This window comes from Scyliorhinus torazame, chromosome 22 (genome assembly GCF_047496885.1).
Source record: "Scyliorhinus torazame isolate Kashiwa2021f chromosome 22, sScyTor2.1, whole genome shotgun sequence".
In the NCBI taxonomy this organism is placed as follows: domain Eukaryota; kingdom Metazoa; phylum Chordata; class Chondrichthyes; order Carcharhiniformes; family Scyliorhinidae; genus Scyliorhinus; species Scyliorhinus torazame.
In genome coordinates, this window is record NC_092728.1 from 79,194,925 (window position 1) to 79,219,458 (window position 24,534).

General features: G+C 61.7%; 1 protein-coding gene across 1 annotated transcript in view; it reads left to right on the forward strand.

The window, feature by feature from the left end:
* LOC140399157 (LIM/homeobox protein Lhx2-like) overlaps positions 1 to 24,534 on the forward strand; it is a 39,936-nt gene that overhangs the window by 745 nt on the left and 14,657 nt on the right. The window contains 2 exon segments of the mRNA XM_072488428.1: positions 1,415 to 1,617; positions 4,330 to 4,688. Of these exon segments, the coding sequence (XP_072344529.1) occupies positions 1,415 to 1,617; positions 4,330 to 4,688 (562 nt within the window).

Sequence of the window (24,534 nt, forward strand, 5' to 3'; positions counted from 1 at the left end):
TATCTCTATTCATCTAAAAAATAAAATAAAAGATAGTCATGATTGGGAGCATGTTAACTGCAAAGACATTTTTAAAAATTAAAACCGAATGACCAGGATTCCATCTGGAGTCTTACCGATATCATCTGGGGCATTTATCAGATTTGTATTAGGCATTAAAATGTATCAGTTTTTAAATGAAGATGTACTTGGGGGGGGGGGGGGGGGATCCAGCAACTTTAGAGAATTCCAGTCTGTCCTTTCAAAAACTCTACCGACGAGCTGATCCGTCTCGCTTGGAGTGTACTCCGGATTTTTTTTGTTGCAACTGTCCTCTCGAAACCGAATCAAACTTAACTGAAGAATTGAAAGGTTTTTTGATGAATTTGAATTCGATGGAGTTTTCTTTCTCAAATTGAAACCGCGATCAAAGCCAGTGGGGTAACGTTCAGACCAAGGGAAGGACCAAATAACTGGAGAAAAACACGCTCGCAGATGGTAGTTTAGCTGAAAGCCCCGAGGAAGCTTTTGTCGGAAGATGGCATTTTTAAAAGGTGGCTAAAGTTGGCCATATGTATCAATTGAATCTAACAGCACATTTGACAAGCTGACCCCGAACCATGCAGTTTAAAACGTTTCACAGGATTTGTGCGAATATACACGCCTTTCGTTGGCAGATTTATTTCACTGGGCTGCTGCCTAGATTACAGGGAGATGCTCACAAATGGGCTGCTTTCCGCTAGGGTAGCTGAAAGACTTCAGGATGCGGGAGCTCAGGAAAGGCCTGTATCAAAAATAATGACATCTCATAAATCCGCGACTTTAAATGTTGACAATCGCTGCAAGACAATATGATTAACAGCGCGGGGAAGGAATAGGGATCCTTGTATGCAAAATGTATTCGATGGAGTGGAATTGGTACTGGGCACACTCTACACTTCTGCACTGCTGAGATGTTTTAAACTACAGTTGTAGAGATGGATGGAAGCAAGGTTCTCGGTGTGTATAATGGGGCAGGTAGAGCAGGTAGTCCCCTTGAATCATGTGAGAATTTGAACTTTAAAGTGCCTGACGGCCCGGCACAGTTAATAAATGAGCGATTTTTACAACACGGCGACGTGAGAGAATTAAATGAATATTTGCAATTCTGATGAATTGCACCTACCGGCCATTTGGTTAACCAGCAAACCTGATACTAAACAACACAGCTTCGGTTAGAACACACCCTGATTCTCTCTTTTTAAAATATCCATTATATCATTTGCCAGAATTAAAACGTTGCGGTGGAATTCACTCCACCAGAATTGAAAAATTGATTCACGGTTGATTTAATGGATGGTGCTAGCTCTTTCCCCAGATGATAAGATGTAACCCTATCTCTGGTGCGTTGCAAAGTGGGTGCTGATGGGGTGTATCCTGCTGGTGTTTTTTGCAGACTATGCCGTCCATTAGTAGCGAGAGACCGGCTCTGTGTGCAGGCTGTGGGGGGAAGATCTCAGACCGTTATTATCTGCTGGCTGTGGACAAGCAGTGGCACATGCGCTGCCTCAAGTGCTGTGAATGTAAACTGGCCCTGGAATCCGAATTGACCTGCTTCGCTAAGGATGGCAGCATCTATTGCAAAGAGGATTACTACAGGTACCTAGACATGTTTATGAAAGAAAAACTCCACACAATCAAAATGTCAACTGTAACCTTCAGTAAACAAGGCAGAATATCAGAATTGTACAATAATTACGTGGAATAGTCGGACTTGGACTGACCCCCCTCCCCAAGTAACATTAAACATTACTGCCATCCTTATCTGAATCCATGTGTGTGAATTAAAGACTTTGCACAAGAAGCCCTTCAGACCTGATACCATATTTGTCACCTATTGAAGCCGAGGCAAAGTGGGAGCATTTCTTTCAACTTACGAACTGGGCCGGAATAATTTATGCAGGGCCTTTTCTTTAATTGTTTTATACAACGAGATGGCAAATGTTTAAGATGTATTTACTGCAGAATCCTGTTACCATGCCCATGAAGATAGCGTCAAAGCAAGGCGAGAGGATTATCTATCTCTGATAGAAATGACTCGCGATACTTAATTCAAGTACCCAATTAAATTGTTACATGCAAGGCCCTGGCTGCTTGTAACCAGCTACTGGAGACACTTAATATATATATAAATGTATTAAATCAAGATATTGGCACTTACACGTTTAAAATAGAGTATAATAGAATCAACGAAATGTAACTCCTGTTGATATTCTAATTAAGCTAATTGTGTCCTAATTTGAGCATGATAAAATTTAAATTTAGATAAATTTGGATAGAGTTTAATGGAAGCAACTAACGGTTAAATATGAGCGAACGGACAAGACCCAGTAGGATAGGAAAAGTCTATTAGAATAATCTGGCTGAACACAAAACATTCTGAATTCACGGGGCCGACAATGATAGAGTTGCAACTATTTTAACAGCGAAAGAACAGGAACCAAGCTGCGGTTAACTGCTTCAATTGTATTGGGACTTTATGCCATTAAATCGAATGCGAGGTATCAGTTAACTATTGTCTGAATTGAAGTTGTGGCGAATGCAGAGAGTTAACCCCCCCCCCCCCCCCCCCACCCCGCTATTGCTATTGGGAAGGAACGGAGAGAGAAAATATACCCCTCTAAACTGATTATTCACGGGGAGTTCAGCATGAGTTGCTACTATCCAGTATTGTTTCCGTATTTTTATTGTAACGCAATGGAACACTAAATTAACACGCACTGAATAGAAAGACAGCACCTTTTGAAAGTAGTGTACACACGTGAGTCTATGGATGATAATATGGGGGGAAAATGACCACCTAATTGACACAATCCACATTGAGCGCGAAGTAAGTGAACTCTTAAAGTAAAAGGTTGCTGGTAATAAACAGGTCGAAAGATATATTAATATAAAGATACGTTTATTTATCTAAAGGTGTGTTTATTTACTCGCGATTTCACCACGTAACGGTCAGATTGTCCGATGCGAAAATTCCGCAGTACACTCTTTTATTTACATACTTCATTCAAATAGTTAATTTTTTAATGATGCGGGTTTGCACCGAGCGTAATGTTTTATGCATGATTTTCTAATTAGAGGACCGCGCCACGTAATTTAAAGCAACTCGCCAAATTAAAACCTGGTGTTTATTTCAGCAGGCATGTTCTTTTATAGCAGACACAGAATGAGCCAAATATATATTGACACCTTCCATGAAATAGAATAAATGCACAGTATTTATACTTCTTCTGGAAAATGGGAATGAATCTCGTAGAGATGTCTATCTTCAAACTGAAACAGCGAATGCAATGAGAGTCAATAACAGCACTGCCATTACATTGTCACAATCTTTAGCATGACATGATAAAGTTTGTGAGCTATGATTAAAGAGCTCGGAGTTATGGGTAGACACATTACTACAGCTTAAATTTCTAATTGTTCTGGTGTAAACAAAAACGAAATTACTTGTTTCGTTAGTATTTGAATGGTCAACTAAAGTGGAACTGCCGTGCATTTAAAAGATTCAGGCGGTATAATCTGGACTTTAAACTAAAAATTATTTCCCCAGTGTGCCCCAGCAAGTGCTTCAACTTTAAACCCCCAGAACAGGAACAACTCATTGTCGAAATAAGGACCGATTGTAAAACGAACTAAACGTTTTTCTGCACGAATTGCGTTACAATAATAACGATTTTAAAAAATAATAAATATTAAAAACAAAACACACAATAACGACATTGGTCTTCCTCAAGCGCCACAGTGGAACTGGCCTCAACAATATTTGGCACCGACAGTGTGGATCCCGCTGAACTGGGGGGTGGGGTGGGGGGTGTCAGAAATTTAACAGGTCAGGGATGAAGAGACAACCTCAACCTCGAGAGTGAATGATGTTTAAAATGACATTTCAGACGGACAAAGTAAAAGCAGATACATTCTGAATATGCCCCGCACCAGAAGGATCACAGTCAATCCTGTTAATATATGATCACAATGCTAAATAGAAACTGGCAAACTCTGCAGCTGCATTAACTGCCTTTAGCGACTAAATATGGCTGGGCCTTGCTAGCTGGGAATGCTGTGGTGGAGGCGGTGGGAGTGAGGAGGGGGGGGGGGGGGGGCAGCCTGCTTTGATTGTTGTGTGCGCGGCACCCTAAATACATTCAAAAATAACCCCTTTGTAGCATTGGTCCAGACGGCGACAGAATATTCATAGCGACCCTAAAAAGATGCACGTTTTTCGCGCGATTGGACAAAAGGTACCAACATGTTTTAATATTTATGCTTCCTCCCCCCCCCCTCATCCCTCCTCCGCCCCCCCTCCCACCGCAGGAGATTCTCCGTGCAGAGGTGCGCCAGATGTCACCTCGGGATCTCAGCATCAGAAATGGTGATGAGAGCAAGAGACCTGGTCTATCACTTGAACTGTTTCACATGCACCACTTGCAACAAAATGCTGGCAACCGGCGATCACTTTGGGATGAAGGACAGCCTGGTGTACTGCAGGATTCACTTCGAGACTCTGATTCAGGGGGAATTCCAGGCTCACTTCAATCACACGGACGTGGGCTCCAAGACTGGCGCCGCTCTGGGGCTACCCTTCTATAACGGGATGGGCACTGTTCAGAAAGGACGACCCCGCAAGAGGAAGAGCCCAGGACCCGCGGCCGACCTCACGGCTTACAACGCAGGTAGGACTCCCCGCCCCTCCATAAAAAAACAACCCCGCTGAAGGATGGGTCGGTTGTGGTGGCTCCTGATGTGGGAACAATAGTTGCTATTTGTAGTGATGCACAGTGCCTGCATTTTGGCCTTCCTGGTTAACACCATAACTCTATCACTGTCACAACAGAGGAGCAAAACACCCCGGGAGATAGGACAGCAACATTAACTTTCCTTGGGACACTGTGTTGCTTTAATTCGCCAACACGTCCTGCAGCCACTAACATTGGCACTAACTCGTATATTTGAAGCTACGGTTCGTGGCTAAGAATCAATGACAAATGTGAGGAGAGAATGGTGCATAAATTCCAGTGTTCCTATTCCAACCACTGGGTCACTCTCTCTTTGTCATCTGGGACCCGCTGGCGCCGTTCCAATGAAGCCTTCCAACAGAAGCTTCCCACTGTGGAATCCCCCCTCCCCTCACCTCTCTCCCTCCCTCCCTCCTTCCTTCACTGCCAGGATTTTCCATCCCCCGCCTTCCAGCAGCATCTTTTCACGTCTTGTTTTCCGAGACACGTTATTCTTCTTCTTAAAGGGGAGCTCTTCGCAGTTTAGGCGGGAACTCTCCCAGCAAACTCAACATACCAATGTTGAGCCTGAGGAGAGCAGCGCTCAGTTGGGAAATGCGGGTTGTTTGTGTGGCAGGGAGAGAGGCGGCTACAAAACCCATCTTCAAAACCCAACACAACACAACGGGACGAATTGATTTGCTGACAGAAATGGAGCCGGTTCACTGGAGGTATTGCTGTGTGAGAAGGAGGGTGAACCGATTAAAATACTTCCGAAACGACCCCCCTTCAGCCTCTCCCTCAGACTTAGGGGGTAGGGTTGTCAAAAAAAGTTGATGAGAATTGTCGAAGGTGATGGTTGGGCTTCGCGCACCATATTCTCAATGAAATAACAGGCCAAGTCGCCCCTTCGTGGCGGGAAGAGTTTGATTTTTGATGTTCTGGATGAGCAAAGCCGTCCGGGCCCCGCCCCGGCGGGAAGTTTTTCCCCTCAGTGGAGTGAATGGCGTCCGAGAAACATTGTTGTGGAGATCTGGAATGTAAACAATCTCACATTCCCTCCCCCACCCCAGCACCCTACATCCCAGCACCCTCCCCTCCCACCCTTCCTCCCACCCCAGAACCCCCCTCCCACTCCAGCACCCTCCACCCTACTCCCCCACCCCAGAACCCTCCTCCCACTCCAGCACCCACCACCTCACTCCCCCCAACCCAGCACCCTCCAGCCCACTCCCCCAACCCAGCACCCCCCACCCAGGAAACCTCCTCCCACTCCAGCACCCACCACCTCACTCCCCCCACCCCAGCACCATCCACCCCACCCCAGCACCCTCCACCCCACTCCCCCACCCCAGCACCCTCCACCCCACTCCCTCACCCCAGCACCCTCCTCCCACCCCAGCACCATAAACCCCAGCACCCTACACCCCAGCACCCTCACCTCCCACCCATCCACCCACATCCCAGCATACCCCACCACACCCCAGAACCCTCCTCCCACTCCAACACCCTCCTCCCCTCAACTCTGCACCCTCCACCCCACTCCCCCACCCCAGCACCCTCCCCTCCCACCCCATCCCCCCACATCCCAGCATACCCCACCCCACCCCAGAACCCTCCTCCCACTTAAGCACCCTCCTCCCCTCACATCCACCCCCACCCTCTCTCACATCCACCCCCACCCTCTCTCACATCCACCCCCACCCTCTCTCACATCCACCCCCACCCGCTCTCACATCCACCCCCACCCCCTCTCACATCCACCCCCCACCCTCTCGCACATCCACCCCCAGCCCCTCTCACCCCCACCCCCCTCTCACATTCACCCCCACCCCCTCTTACACTCACCCCACCCCCTCTCACATCCACCCCCACCCCCTCTCACGCTCATACCCACCCCCTCTCACATCCACCCCCACCCCTCTCACCCCCACCCCACCCCTCTCACATCCACCCACCCTCTCACATCCACCCCCATCCCCTCTCACAACCACCTCCACCCCAACTCACACCACCCCCTATCACCCCCACCCCCTCTCATCCCCACCCCCACTCACATCCACCCCCTCTCACATCCACCCCCACCCCCCCACTCACATCCACCCCCACCACCCTCTACACCCACCCACCTCCTCTCACACCCACCACCACCCCTCTCACATCCACCTCCACCCCCTCTCACATCCACCCCCACCCCCTCACATCCACACCCATCCCATCTCACATCCACCCCAACCCCTCTCACATCCACCCCCACCCCCTCCACCCCCACCCCCTCTCACATCCACCCCCACCCCCTCACATCCACCCATCCCATCTCACATCCACCCCAACCCCTCTCACATCCACCCCACCCCCTCTCACCCCCACCAGCTCTCACATCCACCCGCACCCCCTCTCACCCCCACCCCTCTCACCCCACCCCTCTCACATCCACCCCACCCCCTCACATCCACCCCCACCCCCTCTCACATCCACCCCCACCCCCTCTCACCCCCACCCCCTCTCACATCCACCCCCATCCCCTCTCACATCCACCCCCATCCCCTCTCACATCCACCCCCACCCCCTCTTACACTCACACCGAACCTCTCTCACACTCACACCGACCCCCTCTCACACCCACCCCCTCTCACATCCACCCCCACCCCCTCTCACATCCACCCCCACCCCCCCTCCACATCCACCCCCATCCCCTCTCACATCCACCCCACACCCTCTCACACTCACACACACACCCTCTCACATCCACCCCCACCCCCTCTCACATCCACCTCACCCACTCCCACACCTACCCCTCTCACATCCACCCCCACCCCCTCTCACCCCCACCCCCTCTCACCCCCACCCCCACCCCTCTCACATCCACACACACACCCTCTCACATCCACACCCACCACCTCTCACCCCCACCCCCACCCACTCTCACACTCACCCCCTCTCACACTCACACCCACCCCCTCTCACACTCACACCCACCCCCTCTCACATCCACCCCCACCCCCTCTAACAACCACCCCACCCCCTCTCATATCCACCCCCATCCCCTCTCACTCCCATCCCCACCCCCTCTCATATCCACCCCCACCCCCTCTCACACGCACCCCCACCCCCTCTCAAACTCACTCCCACCCCCTCTCACATCCACTCCCACCACCTCTCACACCCACCCTCACCCCCTCTCACACTCACACCCACCCCTCTCACGTCCCTCTTCCCAAACCAACACCTGCCCCACATACCACCCACCCGACACTCGCTCACACCTCCCCACCCCCACACCCCTCTCACCAGCCCCTCAGTAACCCTCCCCCAACCCACGCCCCATCTCCACCCCCACACCCTCTGTGCACTTCTTCTCCCCTCCCTTTGCACCCTTTCCATTCACACCCTCAACTTCACATTCCCTCACTCTCCCTCAATTCCCCTCCCCACCTTCCCCTCTCCACACCCTCTCCTCCCTCCCCCTACTTACCCATTACACACTCTCCCCTTCCCACTCTCCTCCGACAACCTCCTCTCTCACTCAACCTACACCACCTCTCCCTCACTTCCTCCCAACACCACCACCCTCATAACCCTCTACACCCATTCACCCTCCTTTCCCCATATCCCCCTCCCTCCATCTCTCATACATGCCCTCTCTCTCCCTCCATCCCCAATCCGTCTCACATCCACCCCACCCCCTCTCACTCCCACCCCCCCTCACATCCACCTCCACCCCCTCTCAGCCCCACCCCCACCCCCTCTCACACTCACACCCACCCCCTCTCACACTCACCCCCACCCCTTCGCACATCCACCCACCTTCTCTCACATCCACCCCCACCCCCTCTCACATCCACCCCCACCCCTCTCACATCCACCCACCCCCTCTCACATCCACCCCCTCTCACATCCACCCCCACCCCCTCTCACACCCACCCCACCACCCCTCACGCCCCCACCCCCACCCCCGTCACCCACCCCCGCACCCCCCCTCTCACATCCACCCACCTCCTCACACTCCACCCCACCCACTCCACATCCACCCCCACCCCCTCTCACATCCACCCCCACCCCCTCTCACATCCACCCCACCCCCTCTCACTCCCACCCCCCTCACATCCACCTCCACCCCCTCTCATCCCCACCCCCCACCCCCCTCACACTCACACCCACCCCCTCTCACACTCACCCCCACCCCTTCGCACATCCACCCACCTTCTCTCACATCCACCCCCACCCCCTCTCACATCCACCCCCCACCCCTCTCACATCCACCCACCCCCTCTCACATCCACCCCCTCTCACATCCACCCCCACCCCCTCTCACACCCACCCCACCCCCTCACGCCCCCACCCCCACCCCCCTGTCACCCCACCCCCGCACCTCCCTCCTCACATCCACCCACCTCCTCTCACATCCACCCCCACCCACTCACATCCACCCCCACCCCCTCTCACATCCACCCCCACCCCCTCTCACATCCACCCCCACCCCCTCTCACATCCACCCCACCCCCTCTCACATCCACCCACATCCTCTCACATCCACCCCCTCTCACATCCACCCCCACCCTCTCTCACACTCACACCCACTCCCTCTCACACCCACCCCCACCCCCTCACGTCCCCACCCCCACCCCCTGTCACACCCACCCACACCCCCTCTCACATTCACCCCCCACCCCCCTCTCACACTCACACCCACCCCCTCTCACAACTACCCCCACCCCCTCTCACACTCACCCCACCCCCTCTCACATCCACCCCCACCCCCTCTCACACTCACACCAACCATTCCACATCCACCCCCACCCCCTCTCACCCCCACCCCCACCCCCTCTCACATTCACCCCCGCCCCCTCTCACCACCACCCCCCACCCCCTCTCACCACCACCCCACCCCCTCTCACATCCACCCCCACCCCCTCTTACATCCACCCCAACCCCCTCTCACATCCACCCCCCTCTCACACCCACACCCTCTCACATCCACCCCCACCCCCTCTCACACTCACACCCCACCCCCTCTCACATCCACCCCCACCCCCTCTCACACTCACACCAACCCCTCCACCCCCACCCCCACCCCCTCTCACACTCACACCCACCCCCTCTCACCCCCCCACTCCCCTCACACTCACACCCACCCCCTCTCACATCCACCCCCACCCCCCTCTCACATCCACCCCCACCCTCTCTCACATCCACCCCTCTCACCCCCACCCACCCCCATCATCCCCCACCCCCTCTCCCATCATCCTCCACCCCCTCTCACACTCACACCCACCCCCTCTCACATCCACCCCCACCCCCTCTCAACCACACCCCCTCTCACATCCACCCCCACCCTCTCTCACATCCACCCCCACCCCCTCTCACCCCCACCCCCACCCCCTCTCACATCCACCCCCACCCCTCTCATATCTACACCCACCCCCTTCCATACCCCATTCTCTTCCACACCTCATCCCAGGCCCACACCCTCTTCCCAAACCAACACCTGCCCCACATGCCACCCATCCGACACTCGCTCACACCTCCCCCCACCCCACTCCCCTCTCTCACCACCCCCTCACAAACCCTCCCCAACTCATGCCCCATCTCCACCCCCACACCCTCTGTGCACTCCTTCTCCCCTCCCTTTGCACCCTTTCCATTCACACCCTCAACTTCACATTCCCTCTCTCTCCCTCACTTCCCTCCCCACCTTCCCCTCTCCATACCCTCTCCTCCCTATCCCTACACACCCATTACACCCTCTCTCTCCCCTTCCCACTCTCCTCCTACAACCACCTCCCTCACTCCCTCTACACCACCTCTCCCTCACTTCCTCCCCTACACCAACCACCCTCATTCCCTCTACACCCATTTTCCCTCCTTTCCCCATATCCCCCTCCCTCCATCTCTCATACACGCACTCCCTCTCCCTCCATCCCCCACACCCTCTCTCCCTCCATCCTTTCTACACAGCCTCTTTCCCTCCCATTAACCCCCCTCTCCCTCCCTCCCATTAACCCCCCTCTCGCTCCCCCTAAACCCCCTCTCCCTCCCTCCCCTAAACCCCCCTCTCCCACTCTCCCCCCTAAACCCCCCTCCCCACTCTCCCCCTAAACCCCCCTCTCCCACTCTTCCCGTATCAGCCTCCCCGAACAGGCGCCGGAATGTGGCGACTAGGGGCTTTTCACAGTAACTTCATTTGAAGCCTACTTGTGACAAGCGATTTTCATTTTTAATTTCCTAAACCCCCTCTCTCCCTCTGTCCTCCTTAACCCCCTTTCCCTTCCCCCTCTTAAACCCCCTCCATCCCTCCCGATATACTCCCACTCCCTCCCTCCCAATACACACCCACTCCCTCCCTCCTCCTAATACCGCCCCCTCCCCTGCCCCCACATCACCTCTCCCAACATCCCTCCCCCAGACCTACAACCCCTCTCCCTACCTCACCCTGCCCACACGCATTCTCCCTTCCCCTTTACACACATTTCTCTCTCCCCCTAGACCCTCTCTCCCTTCCTCCCCTACACCTACTCTCCCACTCTCCCCGTACACCCACTCACCCTCCCCGTACACACCCTCTCACGCCTTCCCCTGTACACCCCCTCATCCTCCCTCACGTTACATTCCCTCCCTCCCCTACACCCCTTCTGCCTCCTTCCCCTACACATCCACTCCCTCTTCTACACCCCCCTCCCTTCCCTCTACACCCCCTCTCCCCCTCCCTCCCTCGTACACACGTACTCCTTCCCCTGCTCCCCTCCCTCCCCCGCTCCCCTCCCTCCCCTGTCCCCTCCCTCTCCCATCCCTCCTTCTTCCCTCCCCCTCCCTCCCTCCTCCCACCTCCCCTTCCCTCCCCCACCCCCTCCCTACCCACTCTCCCCCCACCCCCCACCCTCACCCCTCCCCTCAAACTCCCTCCCCTCCCCTTCCTCTCCACCCTCCCCATGCCCTTGCCCCTCCTTCCCTTCCTCTCCTGTACACACCCTCTCCCCCTCCCCTGAACAGAATCTTCCTTCCTCCCCCTCCCTCCCTTCCACCCTCGCCTCTACACCCCATCCCTTCCTTCCTTCCTCCCCCTCCCTCCCTTCCACCCTCGCCTCTACACCCCATCCCTTCCTTCCCTTTCCCTCCCTCCAACTCTCCCGCCTCACCCTCCCGCCTCTCCCCTTTCCCCCCTCCCCTCCCCTCCCTCCCTTTATCCCCTCCCACCCCATTCCCTCCATCCCTCCCTGTCCCCACCATCCCCCTCCACTCCCACCCCCACCCTCCCTCTCACCTCCCTCCCTCCCTCTCCCCTACCTCCCTCCCTCTCCCCTACCTCCCTCCCCTCCCTCCATCTCCCCTCCCTCACTACTTTTCCCCTCACTCTCCCCTCCCTCCCTCTCCCCTCCCTCCTCCCTCCCTCCCACTCCCCTCCCTCTCTCCTCCCTCCCTCTCTCCCTCCCTCTCTCCCTCCCTCTCTCCTTCCCTCTCTCCCTCCCTCTCTCCTTCCCCCTCCCTCCCCCTCTGTCCCCCTCCCACCCATTCCCTCCCCTCTCCCTCCCTCCCTCCATCCCTCCCCTCTCCCTCCCTCCCTCCTTCCCTCTCCCCTCCCTCCCTCCTTCCCTCTCCTCTCCCTCCCTCCTTCCCTCTCCCCTCCCTCCCTCTCCCCTCCCTCCTTCCCTCTCCCCTCCCTCCCTCCTTCCCCCTGCCCTCCCTCCCTCTCTCCCTCCGTCTCTCCCTCCCCCTCCCTCCCCCTCTGTCCCCCTCCCACCCATTCCCTCCCCTCTCCCTCCCTCACTCCTTCCCTCCCCTCTCCCTCCCTCCCTCCTTCCCTCTCCCCTCCCTCCCTCCTTCCCTCTCCCCTCCCTCCCTCCTTCCCTCTCCCCTCCCTCCCTCCTTCCCCCTCCCCTCCCTCCCTCCTTCCCCCTCCCCTCCCTCCCTCCTTCTCCCTCCCTCCCTCCCTCTCTCCTTCCCCCTCCCTCCCCCTCTGTCCCCCTCCCACCCATTCCCTCCCCTCTCCCCTCCCTAGCTCCTTCCCTCTCCCCTCCCTACCTCTCTCCATCTCCCCTCCCTCCCTCCTTCCCTCTCCCCTCCCTCCCTCCTTCCCCCTCCCCTCCCTCCCTCCTTCCCCCTCCCCTCCCTCTCTCCCTCCCTCTCTCCATCTCCCCTCCCGCCCACGCTCCCTCCCTCCCCCTCTCCCTCTCCCCTCCCCTTTTTCCCTCTCCCCTCCCCCTCCCCTCCACTCCATCCCTCTCCCCACCCCTCTATCTCCCTATCCTCCCTCCCTCTCCCCTCCGCTCCCACTGCCCCCACCCTCCCCTCCCTTCCCTCTCTCCCTCTCCTGCCTCCCCCTGCATCCCTCTCCCCTCCCACCCTCTCCTCCCTCTCCCCTCCCACCCCCTCGCTCCCCATCCCTCCCTCTCTCCCTCCCTCCCTCTCCCTCTCCTCCACTCCCTCCCTCCCCTCCACTCCCTCCCTCTCCCCACCCCTCCTCCTCCTCTCTCCCCTCCCTCCCATTCCCCTCCCCCTTCTTCTCTCCCCTCCCTCTCCCCCTCGCCTCCCTCTCCCCTACCACCCCCTTGAACCCCCTCCCTCCCTCCCTCTCCCTCCCTCTCCCCCTCTCCCCTCCCCCTCTCTCCTACCCCTCCCCTCCTCCCTCCCTCCCCCGCCCGCTCCCTCCCCCCTCTCCCCTCCCCTCCCCCTCTCCTCCCTCATCCCTCCTCAACCCTCACCCCCTCCCTCCCTCACCTCCCCCTCCCAACCCTCCCCTCCCTCCCTCCCCTCCACCTCCCCTCCCCCTCCCTCCCCTCCACCTCCCCTACCCTCCCCTCTCCTCCTCTCCCCTCCCTCTCCTTCTCCCCTCCTTCTTCCCCTCACCCCTCCCTCTTCCCCCTCACTCCCTCTCTCCCCTCCCTCCTCTACCCACCCTTTCCCCTCCCTCTCCACCCCCACTCCCCCATCCCTCTCCCCTCCCTGCCTCTCCCCTCCACCCTCCTCCCTCCTTCTCTCCTCCCGCTCCCTCTCGTGTCCATCTCCCTCCCTCCCTCTTCCCGCTCTCCTCCCTCCCCTTCACCCCCTCTCTCTCCCTACCCTTCCCTCCCCTGCAGCCCCTCTCTCACTCCCCTGTACACCCCCCTCTCTTCTCCCCTTCTACACTCTCCCTCTACACCCCCCTCCCGTTCCCTCTCCTCTGTACCCCATCTACACTCCCTCTACACCCCTCACCCTCCCTCAACACTTCTCTCTCTCCCTCCCCTCTACACCGACACTTTCCCCCTCCCCTACCCTCTCTCTTCCTCAGCTCTACACTCCCTCACCCTCCCCTCTACGTCCCCTCTCCCAACCTCCCCTCTACACCCTCCCCCCTCCCCCTCTCCCTCCCTCCCCCCTCCCCCTCCCCCCCTCCCCCTCCCCCTCTCCCCCTCACCCTACCCTCCCCCTCCCCCTCTCCCCTCCTCCCCTCCTTCCCCCTCCCTCCCCTCCCTTCCCCCTCCCTCCCCCTCCCCCTCCCTCCCCCTCCCCCCTCCCCCTCACCCTCCCCTCCCCCTCCCTCCCCCTCCCCTCGCCTGTCCCTCCCCCTCCACCCAGCCCCTCCCCCACCCCCCTCCCCCCCCTCCCCCCCACCACCTCCCACCTCCTCCTCCCCTCCCTCCCCACCCCTCCCCCCCCACCCCCCCCCCCCTCCCCCCCAGCCCCCCCACCCCCCTCCCCCCCACCCGCTCCCCTCTCCCCCTCCCCCTCCCCTCCACCTCCCCCTCCACTCCCCCCTCCCCCTCCCCTCCCACCCCCATCCCCCTCCCTCCCCCCTCCCCTCCCCCTCCCTCCTCCTCCCCATCCATCCCCTCCCCCTCATCCCCCCTCCCCTCCCCCTCCCCATCCCCCCTCCCCTCCCCCTCCCCCCTCCCCTTCACTCCCTCCCCCTCCACTCCCTCCCTCTCCCCACCCCTCCTCCTCTCTCTCCTCCTCCCTCTCCCCTCCCCTCCCACTCCCCTCACCCTCCCCTCCCTTCCCTCTCTCCCTCTCCTCCCTCCCCTGCATCCCTCTCCCTCCCATCCCCCTTCCCTCCCACCCTCTCCTCCCTCTCCCCTCCCACCCCCCTCGCTCCCCTCCCTCCCTCTCTCCCTCCCTCGCTCTCCCTCCCCTCCACTCCCTCCCTCTCCCCACCCCTCCTCCTCCTCTCTCCCCTCCCTCCCCCTCCCCTCCCCCTCCTTCCCTCCCGTCCCTCTCCCCCTCGCCTCCCTCTCCCCTCCCACCCCCTCGAACCCCCTCCCTCCCTCTCCCTCCCTCTCCCCCTCTCCCCTCCCCCTCTCTCCTACCCCTCCCCTCCTCCCTCCCTCCCCCGCCCACTCCCTCCCCCTCTCCCCTCCCCTCCCCCTCTCCTCCCTCATCCCTCCTCAACCTTCCCCTCACCCCCTCCCTCCCCTCCCCTCCCCTCCCCCTCCCTCCCTCCCCTCCCTCCCTCCCCTCCACCTCCCCTCCCCCTCCCTCCCCTCCACCTCCCCTCCCCTCCCCTCTCCTCATCTCCCTCTCCTTCTCCCCTCCTCCTACCCCTCACCTCTCCCTCTTCCCCCTCACTCCCTCTCTCCCCTCCCTCCTCTACCCACCCTTTCCCCTCCCTCTCCACCCCCACTCCCCCGTCCCTCTCCCCTCCCTGCCTCTCCCCTCCACCCTCCTCCCTCCTTCTCTCCTCCCGCTCCCTCTCGTGTCCATCTCCCTCCCTCCCTCTTCCCGCTCTCCTCCCTCCCCTTCACCCCCTCTCTCTCCCTACCCTTCCCTCCCGTGCAGCCCCTCTCTCACTCCCCTGTACACCCCCCTCTCTTCTTCCCTTCTACACTCTCCCTCTACACCTCCCTCCCATTCCCTCCCCTCTGTACCCCCTCAACACTCCCTCTACACCCCTCTCCATCCCTCAACACTTCTCTCTCTCCCTCCCCTCTACACCAACACTTTCCCCCTCCCCTACCCTCTCTCTTCCTCAGCTCTACACTCCCTCACCCTCCCCTCTACGTCCCCTCTCCCAACCTCCCCTCTACACCCCCTCCCTCATTCCCACTCTCCACTCCCCTCCCTCAACACCCACCCCTCCCTCACCATCCCTCCCCTCCCTCTCCATCCCTCCCCTCCCTCCACCCTTCCCCTCCCTCCACCCTTTCCCTCCCTCATTCCACATCCTCCCTCATTCCACCCCCTCCCTCATTCCACCCCCTCCCTCACTCCAACGCTGCCCCCACTCCAACCCCTCCATCCCCTCCACTCCCTAACCCCATTCCTCACCCCCCTCCCTCACCCACTCACCCCCTCATCCTCTCCACTCCCTCACCCCCCTTCCACTCCCTCACCCCCCTCCACTCCCTCACCCCCACCCCTCCCTCATCCTCCCCTCCCCCTCCACTCCCCTCCCACACCCCTCCCTCCATCACACCTTCCCCTCCTCACCCCCTCCCCTCCCTCACCCCCCTCCCTCACCCCCTCCCCTTCCTCACCTCCTCCCGTCCTCATCCCGCTCCCCTCCCTCACCCTCCCCCACCCGTCCCTCACCCCCTCCCCCCCTCACCCCCCCTCCCCTCCCCCTCACCCCCCTCCCCTCCACCCCCTCCCTCACCTCCCCTCTCCTCCCTCATTCCCACCCCCCCACCCTCCCCCCTCCCCCTCCCCCTCCTCCCCCTCCCTTCCCCCTCCACCCCCTCCCCCCCTCCCCTCTCCCTCCACCTCCCCCTCCCTCCCCCTTCCCCTCCCCCTCTCCCCCCTCCCCCTCTCCACCCCTCCCTCATCCTCCCCTCCACTCCCCTCCCACCACCCCTCCCTCCATCACACCTTCCCCTCCTCACCCCCTCCCCTCCCTCACCCCCCTCCCTCACCCCCCTCCCTCACCCCCTCACCTTCCTCACCTCCTCCCGTCCTCATCCCGCTCCCCTCCCTCACCCTCCCCCACCCGTCCCTCACCCCCTCCCCCCCTCACCCCCCCTCCCCTCCCCCCTCACCCCCCTCCCCTCCACCCCCTCCCTCACCTCCCCTCTCCTCCCTCATTCCCACCCCCCCCCACCCTCCCCCTCCCCCTCCCCCTCCCCCTCCCCCCTCCCCCTCCCCCTCCTCCCCTCCCTTCCCCCTCCCACCCCTCCCCCCCTCCCCTCTCCTCCACCACCCCCTCCCTCCCCCCTCCCCCTGCCCCTCCCCCTGCCCCTCTCCCCCCTCCCCCTCTCCACCTCTCCCCCTCCCCACCCCCCTCCTCCCCTCCCTTCCCCCTCCCTCCCCTCCCCCTCCCCCCACCCCCTCCCTCCCACACCCCCTCCTCCCCCTCCCCCTCCCCCTCTCCCCCCTCCCATCCCTCCCACCTCCCCCTCCCCTCCCCCCCCCCAACCCCTCCCCTCCCCCTCCCCACCCCCTCCCCCTCCCCATCTCCCCCCACCCCCTCCCCCCCACCCCCTCCCCTCCCCCCTCTCCCCCTCCCCCTCCCCTCCCTCCCCATCCCCTCCCTCCCCATCCCCCTCCCCTCCCCCTCCCCTCCCACCTCCCTCCCGCCCCTACCCTCGCCCCTCCCTCCCCCTGTCCATCCCCTCACCTCCCCCTCTTCCCTCCCCCTCCCCATCCCCCCTCCCCTCCCCCTCCCCTCCCCCTCCCCTCACCTACCCCTCCCCCTCCCCCTCCCCTACCCCTCCCCCTCCCCCTCCCCCTCCCCTCCCTCCCCCTCCCCCGCCCCTCCCCTCCCTCCCCTCCCCTCCCTCCCCCTCCCCTCCCTCCCCCTCCCCCTCCCCTCCCCCTCCCCTCCCTCCCCCTCCGCCTCCCCTCCCCCTCCTCCTTCCTCCCCTGCTCCCTCCCCTCCCCTCCATTCCCCCTCCCCTCCACTCCCCCTCTCCCCTCCCCCTCTCCCCTCTCCCCTCCCCCTCTCCTCCACTCCCCCTCTCCCCTCCCCCTCTCCCCTCTCCCCTCCCCCTCTCCCCTCTTCCGCTTCCCCCCTCCCACTCCCCTCCCCGCCCCCTCCCCTCCCCGCCCCCCCCCGTCCCGCCCACCCTCCCCTCCCCGTCCCCCCTCCCCCACCCCTACCCTCACCCCCTCCCCTCACACCACTCCCCCTCACCCCCCCTCCCCTCACCCCCCTCCCCCCTCCCCTCACCCCTCCCCCTCCCCTCACCCCCCCTCCCCCTCCCCTCACCCCCCCTCCCCTCACCCCCCTCCCCCGCCCCTCCCCTCCCTCCCCTCCCCTCCCTCCCCCTCCCCTCCCTCCCCCTCCCCTCCCTCCCCCTCCCCATCCCCCCTCCCCTCCCCCTCCCCTCCCCCTCCCCCTCACCTACCCCTCCCCCTCCCCCTCCCCTACCCCTCCCCCTCCCCCTCCCCCTCCCCTCCCTCCCCTCCCCCGCCCCTCCCCTCCCTCCCCTCCCCTCCCTCCCCCTCCCCTCCCTCCCCCTCCCCCTCCCCTCCCCCTCCCCTCCCTCCCCCTCCGCCTCCCCTCCCCCTCCTCCTTCCTCCTCCCTGCTCCCCTCCCCCTCCCCTCCATTCCCCCTCCCCTCCACTCCCCCTCTCCCCTCCCCCTCTCCCCTCTCCCCTCCCCCTCTCCTCCACTCCCCCTCTCCCCTCCCCCTCTCCCCTCTCCCCTCCCCCTCTCCCCTCTTCCGCTTCCCCCCTCCCACTCCCCTCCCCGCCCCCTCCCCTCCCCGCCCCCCCCGTCCCGCCCACCCTCCCCTCCCCGTCCCCCCTCCCCCACCCCTACCCTCACCCCCTCCCCTCACACCACTCCCCTCACCCCCCTCCCCTCACCCCCCTCCCCCCTCCCCTCACCCCTCCCCTCCCCTCACCCCCCTCCCCCTCCCCTCACCCCCCTCCCCGCACCCCCCTCCCCCGCCCCTCCCCTCCCTCCCCTCCCCTCCCTCCCCCTCCCCTCCCTCCCCCTCCCCTCCCTCACCCTCCCCCTCCCCCTCCCCTCCCTCCCCCGCTCCCCTCCCCCTCCCCTCCATTCCCCCTCCCCTCCACTCCCCCTGCTCCCCCTCTCCTCCGCTCCCCCCTCCCCTCCTCTCCCCTCCCCCTCCCCTCCCCTCCCCATCCCCCCTCTCCTCCCCTCCGCTCCCCCTCCCCTCCCCCTCCCCCTCCCCTCCCCTCCCCCTCCCCCTCCCCACCCCTCCCCTCCCCACCCCTCCCCCTCCCACTCCCCACCCCCTCCCTCCCCCCTCCCCTCCCCCCTCTCCCTCCCCCACCCCTCTCCCCCTCCCCCACCCCCTCCCCACCCCCACCCCCTCCCCACCCCCTCCCTCCCCCTCCCCCCTCCCACCCTCCCCCTCCCCTCCCCCTCCCCCTCCCCCTCCCCACCCCTCCCCCTCCCCTCCCCACCCCCCTCCCCTCCCACCCATCCCCACCCCCCCCTCCCCTCACCCCCATTCCCTCACCCCCTCCCCTCACCCCCCCTCCCCTGCTCCCCCTCCCCCCTCCCTCCCTCCCCTCCCCCCTCCCTCCCTCCCTTCCCCCCCTCCCTCCCTTATCCCCCCTCCCTCCCTTATCCCCCTCCCCTCCCCCCTCCTTCCCTCCCTCCTCCCCCTCCCACCCCTCCCTCCTCCCCTCCCCCTCCCCCTCCCACCTCCTCCACCCTCCCTCCTCCCCCTCTCTCCTCCCCCTCCCTCCTCCCCCTCTCCCCTCCCTCCCCCCCGCCTCCTACCCCTACCCCGCCTCCTCCCCCTACCCCGACCCCCTCCCAACTCCCCCACCCCCTCCCAACTCCCCCCCTCCCCTCCCAAATCCCTCCCTCCACCCCTCCCTCCTCTCCCCACCCCCCTCCCCCACCCCTCCCTCCTCCCCCACCCCTCCCTCCCTCCACCCCACCTCTCCCCCCACCTCCCCCACCTGCTCCTCCCCCTCCTCCTCCACCCCCCTCCCACCTCCCCCTCCTCCCTCCCACCCACCTCCCTCCTCCCCCCACCCCCACCCTCCTCCCCCCTCCCTCCTTCCCTCCCCTCCTCCCCCCCACCACCCCCCCCACCCCCACTCCACCCCCCTCCCACCACCCCCCCCACCTCCACCACCCCCTCCCTCCTCCCCCCACCCTCCTCCCCCACCCACCTCCCCCCACCCCTCCACCCCCACCCCCCACCCCCTCCTCCACCCCCTCCCCCTCCCCACCCCCTTCCCCCCCTCCCCCTCCCCCACCCCCTCCCCACCTCCCCCCCACCACCCTCCCTCCCTCCTCCCCCCACCCCCCCACCCACCCCCCACTCCCCCCCCCCCACCCCCACCCCCCCCCCCTCCCCACCCCACCCCCCCTCCTCCTCCCCACCCCCCCCCCACTCCCCACCCACCCCCCCACACCCCACCCCCCCCCACCCCCACCCCCCCCCCACCCCCACCCCCCCCTCCCCACCCCCCCCCCACCCCCACCCCCCTCCACCCCCACCCCCCCCCACACCCCCCCCCCCACCCCCACCCCCCCCCACTCCCCACCCCCCCTCCCCACCCCCCCACCACTCCCCACCCCCCCCCACTCCCCCCACCCCCCCTCCACCCCCACCCCCCCCACCCCCACCCCCCCCACTCCCCACCCCCCCACCACCCCCCACCCCCCCCACTCCCCCCCACCCCCCACCCCCCACCCCCCCCACTCCCCCACCCCACCCCCCACCCACCCCCCCCCACTCCCCCCACCCCCCCCCACCCCCCCCTCCACTCCCCCCCCACCCCCACCCCCCCCTCCCCTCCACCCCCACCCCCCCCCCCCCCCCTCCCCCTCCACACCCCACTCCCCCCTCCACTCCCCCCCTCCACCCCCACCCCACTCCACCCCCACCCCCCCCCCACCCCACCCCCCCTCCACTCCCCACCCCCCCTCCACTCCCCACCTCCACTCCCCACTCCCCCCCTCCCCACTCCCCCCACCCCACTCCCCCACCCCCCACCCCCTCCCCCACTCCCCCCTCCCCCACTCCCCCCCCCCCCACCCCCCCCCTCCCCCACCCCCCCTCCACTCCCCACTCCCCCCTCCACTCCCCACTCCCCCCCTCCACTCCCCACTCCCCCCCTCCACTCCCCCCCTCCACTCCCCCCCCTCCACTCCCCCCCTCCACTCCCTCCACTCCCCCCTCCACTCCCCACTCCCCCCCCTCCCACCCTCCCCCCTCCCCCCTCCCCCTCCCTCCTCCTCCTCCCCCCCTCCCTCCCCCTCCCCTTCCTCCTCCTCCCCCTCCTCCCTCCCTCCCTCCTCCCCCTCCCTCCTCCACCCTCCCCCTCTCCCCCCTCCTCCCTCCCTCCTCCTCCCTCCCTCCCTCCTCCTCCCCCACTCCCCCCTCCCCTCCCCCCACCCCCCCCCTCCACTCCCCACCCACCCCCTCCACTCCCCACCCCCCCTCCACTCCCCCCTCCACTCCCCACCCCCCCCTCCACTCCCCACCCCCCCTCCACTCCCACCCCCCCTCCACTCCCCACCCCCCTCCACTCCCCACCCCCCCTCCACTCCCCACCCCCCCTCCACTCCCCACCCCCCCTCCACTCCCCCCCCCCCTCCACTCCCCACCCCCCCTCCACTCCCACCCCCCCTCCCCACCCCCCCACCACTCCCCACCCCCCCTCCACTCCCCCCACCCCCCCCTCCACTCCCCCCACCCCCCCTCCACTCCCCACCCCCCCTCCACTCCCCACCCCCCCTCCACTCCCCCCCACTCCCCACCCCCCTCCACGCCCCCCTCCCCACCCCCCTCCCCACCCCCCTCCACTCCCCCCCTCCACTCCCCCCCTCCACTCCCCCCCTCCACTCCCCACTCCCCCCTCCCCTCCCCAGTCCCCCCTCCACTCCCCACCTCCACTCCACTCCCCACTCCCCCCCTCCACTCCCCCCCTCCACTCCCCACTCCCCCCCTCCACTCCCCACTCCCCCCCTCCACTCCCCACTCCCCCCTCCACTCCCCACCTCCACTCCCCACTCCCCCCCTCCCCCCTCCCCCACTCCCCCCTCCCCCACTCCCCCCCCTCCCCCCTCCACTCCCCCCCTCCCCCCTCCACTCCACTCCCCCCCTCCCCCCCTCCACTCCACTCCCCCCCTCCCCCCCTCTCCCCCTCCCCCCCACTCCCCCCCTCCCCACTCCCCACTCCCCCCTCCACTCCCCCCTCCACTCCCCCCCTCCACTCCCCCCTCCCCCACTCCCCCCCCTCCCCCCCTCCACTCCCCCCTCCACTCCCCCCTCTCCCCCCCTCCACTCCCCCCCTCCACTCCCCACTCCCCCCTCCACTCCCCCCCTCCACTCCCCCCTCCACTCCCCACTCCCCCCCCTCCCCCCTCCCCCCCTCCCCCCCTCCCCCCTCCCCCCCTCCCCACTCCCCCCCCCTCCCCACTCCCCCCCTCCCCCTCCTCACTCCCCCCCTCCCCACTCCCCCCCTCCTCACTCCCCCCCTCCCCACTCCCCCCTCCTCACTCCCCCCCTCCCCACTCCCCCCCTCCTCACTCCCCCCCTCCCCACTCCCCCCCTCCTCACTCCCCCCCTCCCCACTCCCCCCCTCCTCACTCCCCCCACTCCCCCCCCTCTCCACTCCCCCCCCCCCTCTCAAAGGAATTCAGATCCGAGCGGAATGATTGGGCGTCACTTTAAATCGAGATGAAATGCATCTGAGGCAGGTTCTGTCAGTTTGGTGGAAGGCAGGGTGCAGGCGGCGCTGTTTAGTTTTACATGTGTCTGAAATCCTGGGAACCAGTGGCTCACAGAAAAGGCTGACCTTTCGATTTGACTCCTTGTTGGAGCTTTACAATGGGAACACTTCCTACTCTCTCCATCTTATTATCTGTCCCAATAATTAAATGTCTCAGAAAAACAGAGGGCTGCTTAGAAACTCCGGAAAATGGCGTTCCTGCCAGTGAACCCTCGGGTAGTTTATTCATATGTTGTGTAGGGGTCTCAGAATGGTCTGAATGGAGCATTTCTGATCCAGCTCCCTTTCAGTGGCATTGCGACTACATTATCTACACGTCTTGTATATTTCTGACGTTGTAAAGTGTTAAATTACCTATAGCAAATCTCTTAAGTGTGCACTTTATACTGAATGGAAATGGAAAAATCACACCGGTAGTAGTTTCTCCTCAGACGTGGCAATTACAAGTACACCTTATTTTAACCTGTACAGAATTCAGGAAACCCCTGCAACGATTGGATTAGAACCCTTCATTGCTCTAAACGCCGCGAATTCTCCTTCAAAGAGTTTCGTTTAGTGGAGGCTTTTAAACCGCGTTAAGCTTCAGTCTTTCGAGGGTTGGGGCAGTGGTTCTCGCAGCTCTTGGCAGTTTTTAGACAAGGATGGAGCCTGACAAGCGGAAACAGCTCAGATGGATGCCGGAACTTCAAACGCCTTCTTTGCCAAGGTTCTTCTTTTACACTTTAACATTTTTTTTTGCTTATGGGGGGCGGAGAGCAGGTTTGTGGCGGCTTTCCGGGAGGTCTTCAGTGTTTAGGAGTCAGTAAATCAATGGGTGAAACCTTGTGGAACAAGCTTTTAGTTCAGAACTGAACACCTGTACAAAACTGCAAATCCCCCAGCGCATTCCCAACAAATAAAAAAAAGGAATCGAGTTCTTAAAGTGTACCAGATTAGCTCAAACTCCATTGCAATGTTTTAAAGATAAATTCTGCTGAGCTCCCTTTAATCTTTAAACATACTCCCCATCCCCACCCTAAGGTCATCCTCTAAACATATCCTGACTCAAACTGCTTAGGATGTTTGCGGAATTCTAATTAATTTATTCATAATTCCATAATCAATTAATTATCAAATACTTGTCGAGTAAAACCCATTAAAATTGCTGCACATGTAACTACTCAACTGTAGCCACTGGGGAAAGATTAGTGCTACAGAGAACTCGAAAGGTTTTAATTTCAGGAACTATTTAAAAAAAAAATCCACAATGTTAGTTGATCACATTTGTAACAATGTGTGCTTGGGAAAATCATTAATCAATTTACATAAAATAATACACCTTCATATTTCCACGCAGATTCCCCACATTAGACAACACACTAATTTGCAGAATGAATTGGGTAAACCTCAGGCCTCACTGTATACGTGTTCACTACCTCTCCAAATTATTGTATTTAGGGATTTAGGTCCTCAAATCCCTTCCCCTCCCCAGTTGAAAAGGGCGCCTGTTTCTGATCCACCTATTTCGTGGAGAAACGCTTGTGCACTGGTTTGTAAATATGTCATTTAACATTAGTTTCGCCGTTCTGGATAATCTTTCACTGACTTTTGTAGAAAGCGTAATTATCCGTCCATATTTTCAAAAACCGTTGTTTGTGTTTGAAGCCATCCTAGCTGACAGTAAGGCGGAAGACAGCGGTTTTACAGAAACTTGCCAATATATTCACTGTTTAACTCATTACCTAATTCACTGCCTCCCAGTAACAGGCTTCAATTATGCTAATTAGAGCCCATTGCCTAATAATTACATATTTCCATCACTAAACATCTTGTTGGTACACATAAAAACTCTGCCATAGCCTGGGCAAGGAACAATTTCCAGCAACGATTTCGAACAGAAAAGAACAAACCAGTCCGATTAGGCTCATTTCCTCACAAGTCTCCCCTGGTTATAGTTAAATATTAGCCAAATAGATGGGATTTTGTTTCTCTCTGCATCTGACTTGGTGGACAACATTAAATATTAGTGATGGTATTGAAATGGACAGAGAAGTTGAAATTACACTTGTAGTTGATGACATTAGTGTTACTTTCCACAGACGTTCAAAGCCCCGCGCATTTCTCTCCTTACTTTAATGCGGGTGATTTATTTACCTCAATTCCCCAAAGCCTCAGTCCACAGCCAACACCGGTTAGTTGATTTTAATTGAAGGAAACCTGATCTGAAGTGGGTTAAGGAAAAAAG